Consider the following 22136-nt stretch of genomic DNA (forward strand, 5'->3'; position numbering starts at 1 on the left):
AATCAATACGGTAACACGGTAGATCTGCTCTCCACAAAGTATTCACTCATCTCAGCACCAGTGACAGCTGATGTCACCGCACTAAGTTTAGTCTGTGGCTCGTGATGGATATATCAGAATATTATTTGTGTTCAGGGGTTCAAAAATATACAGTATTCCCTCACTGGTGCTATAAGGACACATTTGTTTTAGTTTGACTTTATGTTTGCGCGCAGTTTTAAAGATGCCCAACCGTCCTACTCAATGAAACAGACACCTACAGCCATTATGATTCAAACACGCCATCTGCTAAGCTGTCCATTTGTATGTTAAGTCAACAAAAGGATATAAAGAGCCACTTGAACCACTGAACTCCTCTAACTCATCCTGAGGTCTGATTACAAGGTGTCAACCTAAAGAGGACAGTGAGAGTGACACATATAGCCAAGGACGCGCAGAAGTGACACAACATGAATGAGGCACTCAGACGATGTTTTAACCTCCCAACGCATTCTCGCTGAAACTATAGGCCTACAATTTAGAAGAAAAATAAACAACAGTTACATTACATGTCATTTAGCTGATGCCTTTTACCCAAAGCGACTTACAATTGCTATATATGTCAGAGGTCGTACGCCTCTGGAGCAATAAGGGGTTAAGTGTCTTGCTCAAGGACATGTTGGTTGATGTATCACAGTGGGAATTGAACACAGGTCTCCCACATCCAAAGGCATGTGTCGTATCCACTGCACCATCACCACCCGAGGTCATTGTTGCCACCTGAGTTCATTGTTACTGAGATACTTAAAGTCCCCCTCCACTCAAAAATGTGTTTTTCTTCTGTTAATGTCCCCTAGAATGCCTGATCTTGACTATACTGACTTGTATCTGTGCAACGTTTGTCACCAGAGAAGTGTTGTCACATTCCTCTCCTGAAGGAGGAGATGTCGGCGCTCTTCCCTGAAATCTGAGGTTCAAACGCACCCCGAGCAACTTTATTCGGTACGTCACTAATCCGTATACCAATCGCATTACATGTGATTTGCAAAACAAAAGTTTTGTCCCACCTCTGAACTTCAATCACCACCATTTTGAAGGTAAGGTAGGTTGGCTACCAGTCTTTGCTTGGATTGGGAAATAAAGTTGTAACTTGGCAAGTGGATTGACAAATGTATCGGTTGGTGCGTGCGTACGTACGTGCGTGAATTTCTTCTGAATACATTACACAACATGACTTTTTTTTTTAATGAGAATGTGCTATTGTTTTGTTTTTGCAAATATGTTTTACTGCTGTGAAACTACATGAAATTAAAGTGACATTCCTAAAGCAATTTTTACCAAAGAAGATATATATTATATAACTTCAGATCAAAATACAAGAAATGTTCTTTCCTTCCTTGACTCCTCATCTTGTTCTCCTTTCATGTTGTCCTTCCTTTTGGTCTCATTACTTTCCTTTCCCTGCGCAGCAGACCAGATACAACCTGAACAGAAGAGTCTTTCAGGATTCTTGAAAAAGGGGCGCAAATGGAAACTAAGAAGCACAACGTTTTTTTTTTTTTTTTTTAATCTCTTGAGGACTTGGTGTACGTCTAAGAGAACAAGATGACTTGGAACCTGATTTGTACTCTTTGTTCTGAGGAGCTTTCCCAGTACAAAACAGGCGCCATGTATACAAACATGAGAAGACAATGCTAATTTTAGGAGCACATGATACAGCAGCAAGGCCTTGAGGTCGGACGTATGGACTCCCATGTGCTTCTGGAATCTGCAGCCTGAAATTCAGTCGCTTCTGTTCGTACTGAAACGGCAGACACCCCCCCCCCCCCTCCCTCCCTCAGTCACTCCTCCAGAGTCAGTGCCCCTAGGAGGTCATTTGTAAATCTGGCGAGGTGTCCCGAGCACCGCCCTGTGAAAAAGATCTCTGCCGATCACTTGAACGCTGGCAGAGACATGTTGAACACTCAGCCAGACAGATATAGCAGCAGCTGGAGACACTGAGTGTTACTCTCCTCTGCCGTCGCTCGGTCAAACAGCTTCTGGATAACGGCGAAGCTCCGTCAGGTGCACGTACTGTACAGCCAGCATGGAGATTTCACTTGAAGATGGTGGTGGCAGCGCGTCGCCCAACGTAGAGTACAAGGGTGCCCACCAGGCATTTAGGGACCGCTGGAAAGAGACAGACGATTCCATGTGTCGCCACAGCATGTCCTTTCACCTGCAGCACGCGCTGAGGAGCGAGTTCTTCGCCAGCTACCTGTACCTGATTGAGTTGATGCCCGTGGGTAAGAAGAAGGCCCGCAACTCAAACCAGCTGCACATGATTTACAACCTTTTCTTGACCCTTGACCCCATTTAGGATTGGGAAAAGCTGAAGAAGCATGCTGGAGGTTTTGCATGTTTTTTTGTGTGCATGTTTCAGGGTTCAATAGTGTCCATTCATGCAAAATAACTTATGGGGGGCTTTAAACGGGCAGCTCAGAAAAGGTCTGGCTTCACCACAGATACATTCTACTATTTTGCACTCTGCAAAATAGTCTCAGGAAGGAACTAGTTCTGGTGGAACATTTGCACCACGCAAAAGAAAAAGCCACATACTATTGACTGAAATTAACTATTTACACAATACAGTAACGTGAGCTTTTAAACTAGCTGGACACATGGTTAATCCTCATTAGCTCTTACCAGTGTATCCCCGTGTGTACTTCATCCACAGCAATTCCACCAATCGGTCAATGCCATAAACATATTCTTTGTAAATCTTTACAATCATTCCCCGAAAGAACCAAGCAGGCCTGCCTTGATGCACCATCCACATTTTCTTCAAAACTTCAGCGTGTAGCTTGCTAGCTCAAACTTTGTTGTTGTTTCCTGTTGCGAACATAGTTTAAAGTGCTCATATTATGCTCATTTTCAGTTTTCATAATTGTATTTAGAGGTTATATCAGAATAGGTTTACATGGTTTAATTTTCAAAAAACTCCATATTTCTGTTGTACTGCACATTGCTGCAGCTCCTCTTTTCACGCTGTGTGTTGAGCTCTCTGTTTTAGCTACAGATTGAGGCATCACGCCTCTGTTCCATCTTTGTTAGGTAAGGACTACTAGCTAGAAGCTAGCGCTGCTAGCGGTTAGCCACCTCGTTCTCAATGGCAAAACACTGCTACAACACACACTAGTTCACCCTAATCTACAAAAGAAATTGTATAGAACTACTTCCATGTCCCTGTTCTGCAGGTATTCCACACAAAGTTGGAAGTGCACACTCGTTTAGAAGAAGTCTCCCGGCTAATCCTGCCTTGTACTACTGAAGTTGCAGAACCAGCTAGCTGATGTGGTATTAGCTAAAGTGGTTAGCACACACCAAATGTTTCGGCCAATGACGTAGACGACCCTGCTGATTTTGACCAGCTCACCCGGAGACTGACGGCAGGACACATTCAGAAACCATATCTCACTCAGAACAGCATGGATGGTTTTTTTCCAAGTGTGTATGCGTGTCGAAGCACCAGAGACACAAAATAACTCCCCAAATCCCAGAAAAAGTGATATTTTTCATGTCAGACTTTATCCTGGTAATGTACTGGTAATGGCATTTTCTAGACTAACATTATTGGGTAATACTCTTAATTGCTCAATCAATGAGCAGATCAATATCAGTCTTCCGTGAGGGCATTTAAGTTTTGGAGCTGGAGTCATGACGTGGTTAGCCTAGCTTCTAGCTTAGCATAAAGATGAGTGTAAACAACTTAGCTCTGCCAACACCTTCAGGACACAAGTTCAGTAACTAACCTGTTGTATATTGTCCATTTAACCTGTACAGAAGCAGAGTTGTGGTTTAAGGGGGAGATTTGTTCTTACTGCGAGATGCAACAGAAAAGCACAGGCAGAAATCTTTTTTTTTTGTAAAGCATGCTGGTCAGTGAAGAAGTCTAAGCTCTCCATCAGAAGGTCAAAGCCAATCGTGTGCAGGGTGTGCACTTCATCATGATAGCACAGGCTGCAGAAACGAGAGATCCTGACCTGCTGGCCAATCTCTCTCTGCAGACGCCTCGTTTTCTTACCACTAACTTGATACAAAGACCATTAATGGCATGGCATGGTAAGCATGAGAGCTCTAAATCATGTCAGTCAGTGCGATACATGACAGTCAGAGGAGCTGCGGTCGCCGGGTTATTTACGAACAGCAGTGACAGCTTTAGATGGACTCAACAAAATGTTTATTTTGTCTTTCTTTTATTTAAACGTCTTAATACAGTAAATGTCAAGGGAAAGGAGCAAACCTAAAATAAATATACTGTACAGAACATCTAATTTCAGAGTGAAGAGAGCTTTATCGTCCCTCAAGGGTAAATTTGATCCGCTGTTGGCGGTACCAAAAACAACATGACGATTTAAAAACACAGTAAACAAGGCGTAAAACCTCGTAGAGGCGCACAACCAACAGATTCATAAAGAGCAATTATTATCACTTGAAAGGGAACAGGATCAAACTGAAATCCTTGAGTGTCTGAAAAACGAGGACTGATTTGAAGTGTCGTTAAGAAGGCTTAAGTGACACAAATAAAAACTGCGCACTGAAGGGTTGTGCGAGTTATTATTAGCTCTAACTGCACAAGGAACAGAAGAAAATGTGTGCCCGTTTGATTTTTCACTAGGGAGCCTTTATCTTCGCCCAGAGGGAAGAGGAATACATTCCTCCAAAGCAAAAGGTGACTGGGAGCCAGCTACAGAGCTCCGCAAGATGACTGTCCTTTCAGGGGCCGTGGCAGTTGTTCAACAAAAAGTGAGCATCATGCAGCAACGACAGTTAAGTTTAGGCACCAAAACCGCTAGTTAAGTTTAGGAAAAAGATGGTGGTTTGGAGTAAAACACTCCCAGGGAACAGGATGAGGGTTAGGGTGGTCTATATCCTCGACGTTCCACTTCTGGGATTGCTCCGTTGCCGATGGAAATTCTGCCAGATTTCACTCATTTGGGCCGGATATCCGTTACCTTGGACTTCCTTTGTGTTGTCGTTCTAAACTTTAAACTGGATTTCTGAGGACTGTGGTTAACTGCTCCTCAGATCTCTGCAGGGTAAACCCAGACAGCTAGCTACACTATCTGCAGGGTAAACCCAGACAGCTAGCTACACTATCTGTCCAATTTGAGGTTTCTGTTGCACGACTGAAACTACTTTTGAACGTACACATGTTCCACCAAAACAACTTCCTTCAGAGGCTATTTTGCAGAGGCACCGCGGCCTTTCCCTGTGCTTAGCGTTGCCCAAGACGATTATGATTGGTTTAAAGAAATGCCAATAAACCAGAGCATGTTTTTCTCCCATCCAGGAAGGCTGTGTGGACTAGCCAGTCCCTCCTTTGCAGAGCTGTGAAAGGTCTGGCAAAGCGAGACGTTTCCTGGGTGAAAGTCTTTCTGTTTTTCCCTGGGACATGAACCCCGCTCCCCAGCTTGAAAGTCCCAAATGACCCAAAACATCCACCCAAACTCTTCCCTACACGCTCCATAGCGTTCTTATACAGCAGCAGTCATTGTGGTGCAAACGATAACAAATATGTCAAATACAAACGAATTACAGTGCTTTTCGTAGATATATATGTAAGAATAGTTCATGCTGATTACTCGAAGATGGCGGTCTCAGGTTTCTCAAAAAAGGACAAGAAAGGGCCCCGTACACTACAGAACTTACTGACCGACTTTCGAGCGGAGTAAGTGACTTTTTCAAGTTTCAAACAAAGCATAACAGGTTCAACTTTTGAATTGAAGTTTAATACTGCAAATATATTTCTTTCTTCTATTTTTACAGCGTTTTGTTTACAGTGCACATCAGAAATAATCTTCGGATCTTGTGACATTAAATCCGATGTCTCGTTGCGTTACTTCGTTGTCAAAGGTGTAGCACTTCTAATGAGCTGGAAGAAGAACATGTTGGCACTGGACAGACACTTCCTTGGCACTCGTGTATGTCATCACGTTGTCTTCCCCCCTTCTTGGTCTCCATGTTCCTATAATTACCCTCTGAAATCCTTCCTTGAGGGTCACGTTATTTCTAACTGCCAGCTTTAGACACTCCAATCAGACCTGATGCAAGGACAAAACCCTTAAAACATCTCATAATGAAGTGGGCCCTAGCTTGCCAGGAAAATCACATGAATTGTGTGTTTCTATACCTTGTTCCTACAGGTGCTGAATGATTCAGTCCCGTTCTTGGCTCTCTGCCTCGTCCTGATGTTTCTAGCATGGAGGAGGGAGTCCGGCTGGAAATAAATCCCCACTCTTCTTAATGTTTCACTGTGGTGTCATGAATTCTGCCACTGGAGATGCTTGACAAGCGGACGGACGCTCCCCAGGGTCCCATGCCTCCACGCCCTCCACGCCAGGAACGTGTCATCTAAGCCTTGGGAAATGTTGCGTTCATTCTGCAGGATTTATTTCAGCTCAGCGGAACCGAGGCATGAAGGGGAGGGGGTAGTTTGAGAAGCCAGTTGTTAAGTTTCTTAATGTCACAGTATGTCATTGACATCATGTTATAAAAGAGCAGTGGTGTAGTACACATAACACACATAATTAAACACAAAACAACAGAATAGTTTTAGTTTCAGCTACAGAGGGTTCCATCGAAGTTCACACTTTCACAAAAGTATTAACTTTCTGGTTATTTGTAACCTAAATAGCGTGTGAATGCAGAGATGAATCAACCAGCATGTTATTTTATGTAACAGCTGAGCAGAGGCACGTCCTTATTTATAGTCTTCTGGTAATCAAATTATCATTCTACTGTTCCTTTGAGATCATGAACAGTGTTTGTCTCCAAACGGAGCAGTTCAGTTTCACGTTGTATGCACTGTAAGAAATAACCTTACTTACTTAAGGGGATACTTTGTCGATATATATATATTTTTTTAAAGACAATTTTTTGGGCCTTTCGGCCCCTAATTTTTGACAGGACAGCTAGGTGAGAAAGAGGGGGAAGACATGCAGGATATCGTCACAGGTCAGACCCGAACCCCGGACCTCTGCGTTGAGGCATAAACCTCTCAGTACATGTGCGCCCGCTCTACCACTGACCCAACCCGGCCACTACTTTGCCAATTTTAATCAAGCTCTGTGTCATCTTTGTGTGGGCAGTGCCTTTGGATGAATGGTGTTTGGCTTCCTTCTGGCGCCACTGCACGGAGCTCGAAACGACACGTTTCGGTTAGTTTGTTTCTGTTTTTGTGTGACTAAAACCGTTTTAGAACACCAAAGTCACACAATAACACAAACTAAGCGATGAAGGCAGCGTTAAAGCAGCAACTCTTGTGTTCTGCGAGGTAAAATGACTTTTTTTTGTCAAAGGAGTCTGGTGGCTTTGAAAAGAGCAGAGATAACGGCTTCAGTTCCCTTTCATAAAGGGTCCAATGAAGGTCTTCTTGAAGGCAGAATGAGTAGGATTTGTCGGTAAACACAACATTCAAAGTTTGCTCCTCCTCCCCAGCGGATGAAAGCCACCGCCAGATTCACTCTCGTTTTGGAACAAGCATTGTCCACTTGGTGTTTTGCTTCGTTGTATTTGTGGGTCTGTCTCTGCCATTTTTGTAGCTTCCTCTTGGATGCATATAATCTGACACCTGGTCCCTACATTTTTACACTTTTTTATAGAGGTTGATGCCCAGAAACGTCTGCAACACAGAAAAAAGAAAATACAGGAAAAGGGCAGGGGGTTTGCAGATACAGAAAACTTATAGGGTTATAAGCAAGGCTTTAAATTAACTTTCTTGATCACCAGCCAACATGGCTAGTAGATTTTTAAAGTTAAAAGCCAATTGCACTAGCCAATTTTTTTTCTCCAAGCTTACTTTACTACTTAATTTCAGCATCTCAGGTTTGTTTCGTGCCGTTCCGTTCGTCTTCTCTGCTTCAGTGCAGCTCGTAATCGATACCACGTACGCTACACACATAGCCAACGGTTGTATGACTCATCACGATATAGTGTTCATGGGAAATGTAGGATACCTAATACAAGCAGTGCTGTCAAATAAAGATTACGTTTCTAAACCAAATACACACAAAACCGCCCAAATTTTTTGGCGGAAAACAGACCAATCTGGCAACACGCTAGAGCTTAGATCGGGCCCAAAAAATCAAGCCCGACCCTACCCGAGCCTGTGCACGTTGTGTCTGAGCCCACATTAACTGTATGTTAATGTGAAAACTGACGTTCTCAACTACAGTTGTTTGAACTACAGAAATCTGTATGTATGCATGTAAACTGCGCTGTTTGTTTATTCAGAATAGAATGAATCGCAAACAGATCCGAATGAAGAAACGTAAAAAAAAAAAAACCTCGACCCTAGCTGCTCCCTCAGCCGAATAGTGTGGGTAACAGATCAAGGCAGCAACATAACCAAAGCCCTGGAACCATGTAGGAGACTTTCTGGTCTCGATCACCTAATTGGCCGACAACAGTGCTACAGAGGGGGGAGACGCGATGTAGCCCAGTTTACCTCACACTCAAGTCAGTGCAGGACATCCACCCAGAGCTACGAGAGAAGCTGGAGAGGCATAGCTTGCTCCCCACCGAATAAGGCTAATAAAGTAATGATTAAAAAAACACAAATGCTTGTTTAAGGGCCCGGCCTGATCATAGCGGCGTAAAATGTCAATTGTGGGTCGGGTCGGGCCTGGTTCGGGCTCGGGCTCGGGCAGAGAATCTAAACTCTACAACACGCATAGTTTCTGCCACCTGCCGATTCAAACAGACGCAGTGTTTGCTTCACTCATTGGCTATTATATTGGTTAGTAATATTACCCAATGTTAGCAAATTTAAAGGTGCTCTAAGTGATGTTGGGTGACGTCACATCTTGATGACGTTCAAAGTATTGTCAAACAAAACGGAGCCTAGCTCGCCCCTCCCTCCTCCTCATCCTGCCCCCTCTCCCTCCCTTCCACGCACTAATCCCCCAACCCCCACCCCCATTGGTTATTGGCTGGAAGACTGTTTGTTATGTTTGGTGGTGCAGGTTGGCCAGTTTGTTGTTGTTGCCGTTTGTGGAGCCTGGGCTGTCTACAGAGACTGCGTTCTCTTCCTGTGTCCAGGGGACAGGCAGCTAGCAGATAGTGAGGAGATGTTTTTTACAGTGTGTCCAGGGGACAGGCAGCTAGCAGATAGTGAGGAGATGTTTTTTACAGTGTGTTCAGGAGACAGGCAGCTAGCAGATAGTGAGGAGATGTTTTTTACAGTGTGTTCAGGGGACAGGCAGCTAGCAGATAGTGAGGAGATGTTTTTTTTACAGTGTGTTCAGGGGACAGGCAGCTAGCAGATAGTGAGGAGATGTTTTTTTTACAGTGTGTTCAGGGGACAGGCAGCTAGCAGATAGTGAGGAGATGTTTTTTTTACAGTGTGTTCAGGGGACAGGCAGCTAGCAGATAGTGAGGAGATGTTTTTTTTACAGTGTGTTCAGGGGACAGGCAGCTAGCAGATAGTGAGGAGATGTTTTTTTTACAGTGTGTTCAGGGGACAGGCAGCTAGCAGATAGTGAGGAGATGTTTTTTTTACAGTGTGTTCAGGGGACAGGCAGCTAGCAGATAGTGAGGAGATGTTTTTTTTACAGTGTGTTCAGGGGACAGGCAGCTAGCAGATAGTGAGGAGATGTTTTTTTTACAGTGTGTTCAGGGGACAGGCAGCTAGCAGATAGTGAGGAGATGTTTTTTTTACAGTGTGTTCAGGGGACAGGCAGCTAGCAGATAGTGAGGAGATGTTTTTTTTACAGTGTGTTCAGGGGACAGGCAGCTAGCAGATAGTGAGGAGATGTTTTTTTTACAGTGTGTTCAGGGGACAGGCAGCTAGCAGATAGTGAGGAGATGTTTTTTTTACAGTGTGTTCAGGGGACAGGCAGCTAGCAGATAGTGAGGAGATGTTTTTTTTACAGTGTGTTCAGGGGACAGGCAGCTAGCAGATAGTGAGGAGATGTTTTTTTACAGTGTGTTCAGGGGACAGGCAGCTAGCAGATAGTGAGGAGATGTTTTTTACAGTGTGTTCAGGAGACAGGCAGCTAGCAGATAGTGAGGAGATGTTTTTTACAGTGTGTTCAGGGGACAGGCAGCTAGCAGATAGTGAGGAGATATTTTTTACAGTGTGTTCAGGGGACAGGCAGCTAGCAGATAGTGAGGAGATGTTTTTTACAGTGTGTTCAGGGGACAGGCAGCTAGCAGATAGTGAGGAGATGTTTTTTACAGTGTGTTCAGGGGACAGGCAGCTAGCAGATAGTGAGGCAATGTTTGCTGTATGTGACAAAAAATGTTGTAGCCTAAAAAATGCGTGACGTCGCTTAGAGCTCCTTTAAAGCCCTGGTTATAACAGATGATTGAGAGGGATTGCTTTTCCCTACATTTAACGGCTTCAGTTCCCCGTTGTAGCAGCAAGGTAACGCCGTGAAAATATTCTAGTGTACACTTAAACTGATATAAATGTTTTTAGATGTCTAAAACGCATTTAGCTGCTGCTCCCGTTCACAGCAGTACATTGCTTAGCTTCTGTGTTGGCACTCCTTCCTGCTTCTCCAAATTAGGGCTTATCAGTCTGTAGATGGTTTTGTGTTTTTTCATCACATGAATCCTACCTCTGTTCTCTTTATGTGTTCGAACAGTGAAGCTGTTTCCCGTCACCTGTGAGTACATCAAAGGAGAGAAACAGTTTTACTACAGAGCTCAGCAGTTCTACGAGGACGTCCCCGCCTCGGAAGAGGGCATGCTGGGAGATTTTGTGGAGATAGGCAACGTCGATCTGGAGGGTTCCCGGCAGTTTCTGAAGAGGTTTGTGGTGAGTCAGAGAAAGATGTTGACAGAGGCTCAGTGTGAAAATGATCCAGCAACATTTGAGAAGCTTCTTGACTTCCTGTCCACTTGTATATCGATTTACACTGTTGCAGCTATCTCTGAAGAAACATGTCACAATCTATTCTGGGCGAGGAACCCATCTTCCTGACTGCATACAAAGAATTCCACCTTGTTTTGTGTTGTAGGACACTTCGGTTCAGTTTCTAATAGTAGCTCAGACTTGATGTCAGCCTCATAAACACTCGCACAGAACAAGCTGAGCCAACAGCTGTTAATCACTTTGTACTATGGTCAGTTTTTTACGATCACTAATTTGTTCACAAGGGTCTTTTCTGCTGAGGAATGTCTGAAGTATCATACGTTGCAATGCAGCGTGTGATTGACCAAAGGGGATGCATTTTAAAGGACTGGTTTGACATTTTTGGGAAATAAGCTCATTCACTTTCTTGCAGAGAGTTTGATAACACTCTCATGTTTGTGCGCTAAGTGTGGAGCTAACTTAAGGCCCCGACACAACCAGCAGACGGCCTAGAACCAGAAGGCCAACTGTGGCGACACCTGTCGTCGCCTCACGCCGCCTTTATCTTGGCAAATAAATTGCACCTCAGAAATGCAACATTCAAATGTCAATTTCGGCCAGTTTATTTGAAGTGAATTGATCAGATGAGACGAAGATGAAAAGTGAAAAGAGCCTTCTGTGTGTGCTCAATCCAACACTGCTCACACTCTCACGATCTCGTAAAATATGGATGCTTGGTCAGGTGCCTTTGTCGTTCTTATTGACGCTAAAAGTCTCCTTTAGCGCTATAAGTAAACGTGCTTGGTCGGGACTATTGCCGTCCCTTTAGCGCTATAAGTAAACACACTTGGTCGGGACTATTGCCGCCCCAGGGCATGACCCGCTTGGTCGGGACTATTGTCGCCCCTAGCTAAGTAAACGTGCTTGGTCGGGACTATTGCCGTCCCTTTAGCGTTATAAGTAAACGTGCTTGGTCGGGACTATTGCCGTCCCTTTAGCGCTATAAGTAAACGTTCTTGGTCGGGACTATTGCCGTCCCTTTAGCGCTATAAGTAAAGCTCTTGGTCGGGACTATTGCCGCCCCTTTAGCGCTTATAGGTAAACACGCTTGGTCGACTATTGCCGTCCCTTTAGCGCTATAAGTAAACACGCTTGGTCGGGACTATTGCCGTCCCTTTAGCGCTATAAGTAAACGCGCTTGGTCGGGACTATTGCCGTCCCTTTAGCGCTATAAGTAAACGCGCTTGGTCGGGACTATTGCCGTCCATTTTGCAGTTATGTTAAGGAAAAGGTCGTGAGTGGGCGTACGGTTCTGTGACACGCGGGAGGAAAGAAAAAAACAACTATAGCAAGCGTGATGCGAACCCCGCTCTCCTGGATGAAATTCCTGTGTTTGACCCATCCACCCCCCCAACTAGCCTCCTTATGCGGAAATTCTCCCTTACATACTACTCTCTAAATCCTGTCTAACTGCTGCTCTCCCCGGTGCGTTACACAAACACGCTGAAAGACGCATTTTTCGTCGCATCAGACGCTGACAGCCACTGAATGAGAACGGGTTGTTCAATCAGATGGATTCATCATGCCGGATAGCGACGGTGCGGGACACAGCAAAATCTAGGGCGACGGGCAATCTCCTTGGTGTGTCAGGGCCTTTAGCTTAGCATAAAGACTGGAAACAGCTAGCCTGGCTCTGTCTAAAAGTGAAGAAATCTGCCTTCCGTGCCTTCTTTTTGTTTAATTTGCACAAAACCCACGTAAACACAACAATTTGCAGTTGTATGGGGTGTTTTGTACTGGACTACGTTTTGGCTCCAAACCTGTACATTCCTAAAGTCTCTGCTGGTTGCCAGGCATCTGATCTGTCTGGTCTTGGCGAAAGACAAAAATAAAAGACGAAAACGATCTCTAAACCGGAAAATGGTTGTTTTTAGGCTTCTGTTTTTGCAGGATTAATCAAACAAGATGCGTTAATTAGTGAGCTTAAGAGGTGGTACCTTTGGAAAGCACCAGGCTAGCTGTTTTCCTCTGTATCCACTCGTTATGCTAAGCTAAGTTAGCCTGTAGCCTGATATATCTTCATATTTAGTGTACATGAGTGGCTAACCCTAACCCTTGTTGCAAAAACCTTTCCTTTAAAATATGTCATAACTTTTTCTGCATTTTAAAAGCTTCTTATACTATTTTTTCGATGTTTTTTTAGTTTGCAGTGCAGACATTTGTCTCTGTGTGTTCATGTGAGGGTATGTCACAGTGGACTAGAGGGTTTTATTTAGATGTTAGGAGAGCCTAAGCGCTAATTCAGGGGAATGGGTTTGGCCCAGAGACGGGGGCTATTTAGAGGATCAGTTTTACAGAAGCTCTAATTATAAACTGCTAAGATTGGACGCTTTAGAGGAACTGCAGGAAGCTGAGTGGCTACTTTTCTACTAGTGCTAATGTAAACACAACAAACCCTGATTTTACACAGCCCGCAAGTACTGAGGCCTGTACTACGAATCAAGATCAACATGCCTTTTAATCCGGATCAACCCTGGCAGTGGTAAGTGATTGTGAGAGCAAATAAAAAATATAAAAACATAATTCAAACCGATGTGCGCATGGGCAACACACGGCTCAACAAGCCGACAAATAGAATAGCCTATACGTAATTCCCTGCGCTGAAAATCAGGGAATGTTAACGGGGTTGTCGGTTCTGAGCACACCTCTCTCTCTCTCGCTCTCTCTCCGCGCACCGAGCTCCACCGGATCTTCTAAGAACGGTGCCGTTATCAATCGAGTATTGATTGGTCGGTAGGCGGTGCTTTTACACCAGTTGATCTCTTATCTCCAACATAACCTGCTCCTGACCGTAGGTTAGGTGTTCAGCATAAGTTACCATGCGATTTAACCCGGTAACAAGTGATCCACCGTGATACACAAAACCCTGGGTTGAACCTGAAGTTACTTCGTTAATGCCAAATCTTGCTTCGTAGTACAGGCCTCTGGTTAAAGGGAACCTGGACCCTATTTCCCCATGTTTTGTTCACCATCTTTGAAACTTGACTAAAAGTGCTGTTGTTGTCACTGACAGGCTCAGATTATGATTCTAGGTGTCTGACTACATTATGGAAAGGATCCCTAGACCTTTTTGTTAAATAGTAATATCCATTTTGTCTAACATGTAACAGCCTTGAAATCACTATTGCCAAACTCACCAGACAATAACAACACGAGTCCATTGAGTCTTATTGCTTTAGTTTGTGGAGGGCCAGCTCTTGCTGTACCATTTTTTTTAACAGATCTGCAGCTGGATAATGTGAAGCATGAGTTCAGCTGGTGGCTGAGGTTGTGTGCTTCTATGATGAGTGCTTTGCGTGTAATGGCAGTGTCAACGAAGGCCGCGAGGTTGGGAGTAGGAAGACAAAAACAGAACTAGCACATTTCAGGGCACACTATCGTACATTTAAATCCAAACTGCAGTGATGCACCAAGACCTGAGTAAGTGAATGTGGACAGCAGTTCACAGAGAGCTCACCAAGTTAACTTCAGCGGGCTCCGACTGCAGGCCGGTGTTTATTATGCAGCCTACAGAACTAGGTCCTATGCAGAACACACTAATATGTAATCAAAAAGGTCACAGGAATCATTTTGTACCACAAAACCTTAGGGTAATGACACCAAGCTTAAACCAAACAGAAGCTGTGAAACAGAGGTTATAAGAAGCTTTGAAATGATGCACGGCATTAATCAAGTTCAAATGCTCTCCCATTCACAACACCTTATATCTGTGCAGGGTTTTCCCTACTATTATAACGTTTAGGACGTTTTGGGCAGCACCTAAGCTGAATGAATGTAAAATCAATGTGAGCATCAAAACTAACTACATTTGTGGACTTCTTTAGCAAGTTTCGGTCTTGTAGCCTTTGTGAGTCATCTGCCTCTTCCACTTTTTGAGAATAGAATAGAATAGTATAGAACACCTTTTATTGTCATTTATGTCATTATACACATGTACAACGAGATTGAAGCAACTCCTTTCCAATGTCAACAAGTACATAAGAGAAATGTAACAACATGGAATAAAATAAGTAGTGCAAAAGAAAAAGGGAGGCAAGGTGCACAGTTCTGAGACGCTATATACATATATAAAAATAGAATATTATAAATATGGTTTGTATACAGTGTGATACGCATTGTGAAACAAAGATATGGTAATAATAATGGTTCAAACTTGTGTGAAATACTATTTTTTTAATTAAAAACATCACATGTTCTTAAGGGAAGACCCCCTAAAACTGCATCAATTTCTAGTTGTTCTGTTTGTGTGCATGTACTGTAATGTCCAGGAAATCTCATTTAACTCCTCACTTGAATGCAAAGACCCTGAATGATAAACCAAAAGTGTCGAAAGATTTCTCTCTCTTCGACCAGCGTTTCTACAAAAGTGTGCTCAGTGACACGTGATCAGCTCCTGTTTGAACCCGACATCTCCGTTAAAAACACGTTGAGGAAGGAAAAGATTTAGAACACATCCAGATTAAACTGAGCTACATACGTGCGGAGCAATATGGCAGTAATTCACTGAAACCAGGAAGCGAGCACAGAGTTCCTCAGGGCCCCATCTTTCATACAATCACACACTGGGGGCCCCTGATGCGGAGGGGTTGGAGTGAGGTCAGAATACCAAATGAAAAGGAAGAAAAACCCAGCGTGATTCAAGTGAGGTGACTTTCTTTTGTTCCCTCGTGGTAAAGCTCATAGTTTGGTTGCCCTGAGGAGCCGAGGTCGACTTGTTTGTGCTGTCGGCGCTTTTGAGGAAACAGAGGCCGGACATCTGGCAACACAGAAAAGTCAATCAAGTTTAGATCGCTGCATATACATATGGTAATAACATGCTGCAGGGAAACGCACATTTAAACGTACATTTTGTTTTTTGGGAAACATAAATCCAGCTCAACATTTTCGAGCTTTAGTTGAGGTATTTTACTGATTTGATCCTCTATGGATGCGTCATGAAATACAAGGAAACGTGATCGTTCCTCTGGAGGGTTCCCTCCTGTTGTCCTGTTTGTCATTTGACCCATTTTCAAAAAGTTTCTATAGGCTCATCAGAAATTTGGGTTTTCTTTCAACCAAATTGCCCAAAAACATAACGTGGATGGGTCCATACAACCATGACTCTTATCAAGTAAAATAAATGATCAGTTCACTACTTTCATTGAATTTGGGTGTGTTATTCAATTTTATAGCGTTTGAAAAATCTTTTTATCAAAGAACATTGGAAAAATGTGACATTTCATTTTGGAAAAAACTACAAAAATGTCAAAGAAAAAAGTGCAAAAAAAAATCAACAATAATATTGAAAATTTGTGACAAAAGAAATGGAAAAAACGTGAAATTTTTTTGGGGGAGAAAAAAACTACAAAAACGTCAAAAAAAAGTGCAAAAAATCACAATAATATTGAAAATTTTTGACAAAAGAAATGGAAAAACGTGACATTTTTTGGGGACAAAACTACAAACGCTCACAGTGCAAATCAACAAAAATACAAACAACAACAAAACGTCAAAAAAGTGCAAAAAAATCAACAATAATATTGAAAATTTGTGACAAAAGAAATGGAAAAACGTGACATTTTTTGGGGGAAAAAAATACAAAAAACTACAAAAACGTCAAAAAAAAAGTGAAAAAAAATCAACAATAATATTGAAAATTTGTGACAAATGAAATGGAAAAACGTGACATTTTTTGGGGGGAAAAAAACTATAAAAACATCCCAAAAAGTGCAAAAAAATGAACAATAATATTGAAAATTTGTGACAAAAGAAATGGAAAAACGTGACAGAAACATCGGGAAAAAGTGACGAAATTCTTTGAAAAAAGTGACAAAAACGTTGCATGGTCGATGGGAAGACAACACAAGGGTTAATCCAAACCACGATCTGTTTCCTAAACTGAACTAGTGGTTTTGTTGCATGACGCTTACTTTTTGTCCGGCTAAACTTAACAGTAATGTCCGCTGATACGAGCGGCTGACTGATACGCTGATTTCATAGGATATCACACCATATCGTACAAACCCGTTCATGAGAATGCCTTGATCTTCTAAATGCAACAATTATTGAATGTTTTATCCCTTTTTCAGTGTTGGAATGTAACTAAGTACATGTACTCCAGTACTGTACTTCCAAATGTTGAGGTACTTGTACTTTACTTGAGTCTTTTCTTTTCATGCCACTTTCTACTTCTACTCCGCTACATTTCAGAGGGAAATATTGGACTTTTTACTCCACTACATTCGTCTGTTACAGCTTTAGTTACTAGTTACTGAACATATTAAGATTTCTGCACACAAAACACAAAGTTTATAAAATAATATTTTATAATATATAATGGCCACAAGTGCAGCTGAGATGATTAGACCATTAAACACACAACTGTTTGGATCCTTTACACTTTCTACAATGGGAGTATTGTTCTGCATTGAGTACATTTTCCTGATGATACTGACATACTTGTACTTACTTAACATTTTAAATGCAGGACTTTTACTTGTAAATGAGTATTTTTACAGTGTGGTATTAGTGCTTAAGTAAAGTATCTGAATACTCCCCCCCCCCATAGGGTCCTGGTAAGGCGGGCACACACTGGGCCCTGGACTGTGGCTCCGGGATCGGCCGCGTGTCCAAAGGTGTCCTCCTTCCTGTGTTTGAGAAAATGGAGTTGGCAGACATGATGGAGCACTTCCTGCTCTACGCGCACGAGGAGTACCTCGGCGACGACGCCGACCGCATCAACACGTATTACTGCTACAACCTGCAGGAGTTCACGCCTCCGAAAAACAAGTACGACGTCATCTGGATGCAGTGGGTGGCATGTAAGTATGAGAAGGATCTCAGTTTACATTACTGCTCATTGGACCTCAGTCGCTGCAGAATCGTCTTTGAACATAATTCCAAGGGATACTGAGACAGAATATTTATCTTCCTCTTCTCCTCCAATCATGAAAGGAATACTTCTGTCATGGTTCTGGTTTTCAGTTAGGGTTTTTCCTGTTTTATTTTGTCAATTCATTCCCTGTGTGTTACTGCCTTCCCTGTTATTTGTTCATGGCTTTTTCTGTATTCTCAGTTCTGTTTTCCTAGTTCCATCCTTGTGTATGTTTTCATGCTTCAGTTTCCTGTTTTACTTTGTAGTCCCTAGTCTCGCATTGCCTGACCTTCCTCCACAGCGCTGCGGAGGAAGGTCAGGCTAGTCCATGCGGCATTCTGGGATGGGAGAAAAACGTGCTCTGGTTTATTGGCATTTCTTTAAACCAACCACAATCGTCTTGGGCGGTGCTAAGCGCCGGACGGAGCCACGGTGCCTCTGCAAAATAGCCTCAGGAAGGAAGTTGTTTTGGTGGAACGTGTGTACGTTCAAAGTCCGTTCCGCAGCTTTACAAAGACAGCACAAAATACAGAAAATAAGCATCTCTCAACACATACTGTCATGCAACACAAAACATGCTCTCATATACATTAGACCTATACTGTATAGTAAGCACATTAACTCCTCCTTTCAGTGGCAGTTTTTAATTGAACAACACTGTTGGCTGCATTCTCCGCAATAAGAGTAGCACAGCCCTTGCACAATGAGATATTGCACAATAACATATTACCCAAGCGAATAGCCTACATATTGCACAAATGACATAATGCACAACCCAAATAGCCTACATATTGCATAAATGACACATTTCCACATAACCTATAGACTATTTTTGGATCAGTTAACCATAGCCCTCATAAATCAAAAGAGTTTAGAACGCCAACACAAAGAAAGAGGAAGGTAACGGACATCGGGCCGAAAACAGCGTGATCCGGCAGCACCGGAGCAATCCCGGAAGTGGAACGTCGTGTATATAGACTATGAAGTCTCTGTTTCTCCCGTGTCATGACTTGTTTTACTTCTTGCCTTGCGGGTTTTCCCACCTTTGTGATTGTCTGCCCCTCCCTGATGTGTTTCAGCTGTTCATCAGCCCTCTTGTAACCTGTTGCTCGTTACTACCCTCTTTACCTTGTGTGTTTAGTCTCTGTGCCTTCTTTGTCTGATCGTTGGTATTACGTTTGTCCTTTCCTGCGTCTATCCCTCAGTCTTTCCCTGCGTAGTTTATTCCTACCAACTCCGATTGGCCAAAACTACGTTTCTGTTAACCCTTTCCTTGACGTTGTTACAGGTGCATAGCATCGGTGACAGCCACACAGGATATTAAACCTGTTTCAAGCCCTTTGAACCTGTAATTATTTGTCTTCTGTCACTAACACTGCGATTGGTTTGTTTTTTATCGTCATTCCTTATCTGTCTTTCTCTTCAGGCCACCTAACAGACAAGGACCTGATGAACTTCCTGATACGCTGTAAGAAGAGTCTCCGTCCAAACGGTGTGATCATAATAAAGGACAATATGGCGCGGCAGGGCTGCAAGCTGGACCCCATCGACAGCAGCATCAGCCGCCACCTGGACATCATGAAGTGCATCATCGCCAAGGCGGGCCTGGAGGTCCTGGCTGTGGAGAAGCAGGAAGGCTTCCCAGAGATCATCATGCCCGTCTGGATGATTGCCATGAAATAGAAGTGACATCTACCGTACCAAAAAAAAAAGATTGTTGTTGCTCCATTCGGAGGAAAATCCAACCTAAAGCGGAATTCACGTGTAATCCGTCTTTTGTTTAAGTCTAGATTTGTGATCAAGTCTCTGAAAACTGCAACAACTCCGCAAGTTCACGATGTCATCAGGAGATAAATCCTGAAAACGGCCATGTGGACGGCGTGACGGCACCCGGGGAGATTTTATCCTTTTTTCTGCTCAGCACAGAAATGAATTAAAGCTTTACCTTCTACAGAAGCACTCTGCATGTCCACAAAGCCAGACTGTAATTTATAGTCAGCCGACCGCCAGTGTAACTGTGGGCGAATCTTGTTCCTGAACCGAAGGATCTTTGGACTAGCCCGTGAATTCACATGGTTTCTCCTCTGAGTGAGAAATCCAACATGTGGCAGCACAAGTACAACATATCACCAGCAATAGAGAGGCAAAGTCCCTCCCCTTCCAGTGGACCGCCATGAGACATTATTTCAGACAAAATATGTACCGTAGTGAATGATCCCTTTTGAATTCAGCCATGGATTACACAAATAATGTTTAGCAATTTAAAAGACAACTGGGGCGGCCTCTAGCTCACCCAGTAAGAGCGTGCGCCCCATGTAGGCTGAGGCCTTTGCACCTGACCTGAATCTGACCTGCGGCCCTTTCCTGCGTGTCATCCCCCTTCTCTCTCCCACCTTTCCTGTCTATCCACTTTCACTCTTAAATAAAGGGAAAAAAACCACCCCAAAAGTCTTTAAAAGATAACTTAGCAAGTGAAGAAAGTCTCAGTTTGTCCTAAAACTGTTGAAGTATTAGAATGTGAAAATACATAAATAGAAAGACTGCTCACCCCAAAGTCTCTAAGTGAAGTCTGAAGCTTCCCCGCAATTTCCACCAACTGCGGAACGTCTGCGGATCGGATCGTTTTATTTTGTTTCTGTGCTCGACTTCCTGTCCCGCACTATCTGCCGTGTGCTGAATTGCTGCGGAGCTCTGCGTATCTGCTCCGGAGGGCTCGCCGGATCGCCGGAGCTGGGACGGAGTCCAAACGCAGCCGTTACGCAGTCAGTGAAAATACATACATTGACTTTAATGGTAACGAGACTAACAGTTAAAAGAACGATATTTTTTATATTTGTTATATTTTTTATTTGCGACAGGTAGACGACGCCACAGTCACACATTCTGACAAGTCACAGATTTCTTTGTAACACCGGAAAAGCCTGTATTAGTGTTACTGTATCCAGCCAGGTAAAAGGTAGCAGGAGATGTCTTTATATAGGCCTAATTATTTATTATTTTAGAAGTTATCTGTTACAGATAGAGGTCACACGGTAATAGCAGGTGGAGGGTGTAGTTCACTGTTCATTTATGTTGCAGGAGAAATAATGTTCATTCAGTCCTTCAAATTGGTCAGGTGTAAATATTACATTTGTTTTTATGTAAGTAGGTTTTATACTTTTGCTTGTAATATGTACTTTTTATATTGATTTCTTTCTTTTTTTGTAGTGCTTCAATTTAGACGATAAGTTGCTTTAGTTGCTTAAATTCCACTTTCCAGCACAGCGTCGAGACACTTCAGAGCATCTTACTGCATGTCTGCTTAAATTCAGAATTCATGAAGACGCTGAGCTGCATTGTTTTGCAAAAATAAAAAACTGAAGCATATGGATGTAGTTTTAGGACTTTTGAATGCTTTTTTTCTTCATATATAATGTTTTTCATCCCATGTTCCAAACAAACTCTAACAGGATTAGAGATGGGTCATCACCGTTGGCTATTATAATCAAGGCTGGAACATAAATGCTGACCAATTTTCCCCAAAATATTCCAACAGTGCAGCCTGGGCCGTCCACACCCCTGACAGTCATCCCGAGCGGGCTAAAAACACACCAGATAATTGAGATCCTCTCCGATGGTTATGGTAATTCTCCTAAGTATTATTACTATTATTATTTTCTTCAGACTAACAGTAGAAGCAGCACATTGTTTTGGGTTTAATGACTTTCAGCTGGGCCCCTGAAGGCTGGACGGAGGGGGAGGGGGGGTGCGGGTGGGGTGGGTGGTGGTGGGGGTGCTGATTATTTCCTGGTTTTGACAGACAGTGCCGGCTTTCATATCTGCCCTGGCTTCATTTCAGGCCTGTCAGATGTTGTCTGCATAAAACACATCCAGGAGTCGCCTCAAATATTCAGCGATTGCGTGCGTAAGAGCTCGGCGGGCGGGGAGTGGTGCGGAGTTGTTCCTCCCTGAGCTTTTTTTATGAAAGGATAGTTTGTCAATGAGTCGACTGGCACTGAGAAAAAGTACAAAATCATCAAAGTGTCGAAGGCGCGATGGCGTGAGATGATCTCCGCGGCATGTTTCTCTCGTCAGAATGACTCTTTTGAGATGTGAATAGAACTAAACACATTTTCCACATCCCGTATGAATTAAAGATCAAAATGCCCCAAAGTTAAACTTGTAGCCTTTTTTTTCTCCTCTCCTTCTCTCGCAAATAGCAGCCAAATGTGCTGTCACCTTTTCAGGAGTGGTTAGCGTCGCTGACAGTCAAAGCTATCATTTCTAATACTTCTCAATGTCCTCTGCAGCAGCTCGGCAGCAGTTTGAATACATTAGCCGGAGTAACACTAATTTGTCCCGTCACGTCAGCGGAGCAGAGCTTTGGCCTGATTCCAGACGGAGTATCTGTCAGACAGCTCGCGG

At 43.2% G+C, this 22136-nt stretch overlaps 1 protein-coding gene across 1 annotated transcript; it reads left to right on the forward strand.

Moving 5' to 3' along the window:
• The first annotated feature begins 2065 nt into the window (after positions 1 to 2065).
• Positions 2066 to 19415, forward strand: ntmt2 (N-terminal Xaa-Pro-Lys N-methyltransferase). Its single transcript, XM_078258089.1, has 4 exons — positions 2066 to 2264; positions 10611 to 10783; positions 17427 to 17679; positions 19159 to 19415. Exons 1-4 carry the CDS (start codon positions 2066 to 2068, stop codon positions 19413 to 19415), a joined length of 882 nt encoding a protein of 293 aa, XP_078114215.1.
• Positions 19416 to 22136: the final 2721 nt, after the last annotated feature.

The sequence above is a fragment of the Sander vitreus genome, chromosome 9, assembly GCF_031162955.1.
Source record: "Sander vitreus isolate 19-12246 chromosome 9, sanVit1, whole genome shotgun sequence".
NCBI lineage: Eukaryota > Metazoa > Chordata > Actinopteri > Perciformes > Percidae > Sander > Sander vitreus.

Excerpts from the sequence above, each read along its gene's own strand:
- ntmt2 (XM_078258089.1), top strand. The coding sequence starts at position 2,066 with ATGGAGATTTCACTTGAAGATGGTGGTGGCAGCGCGTCGCCCAACGTA. Across the intron at positions 2,265-10,610 it reads GATTGAGTTGATGCCCGTGG|TGAAGCTGTTTCCCGTCACC; the intron begins GTAAGAAGAAGG and ends GTGTTCGAACAG. Across the intron at positions 17,680-19,158 it reads CTGGATGCAGTGGGTGGCAT|GCCACCTAACAGACAAGGAC; the intron begins GTAAGTATGAGA and ends CTTTCTCTTCAG.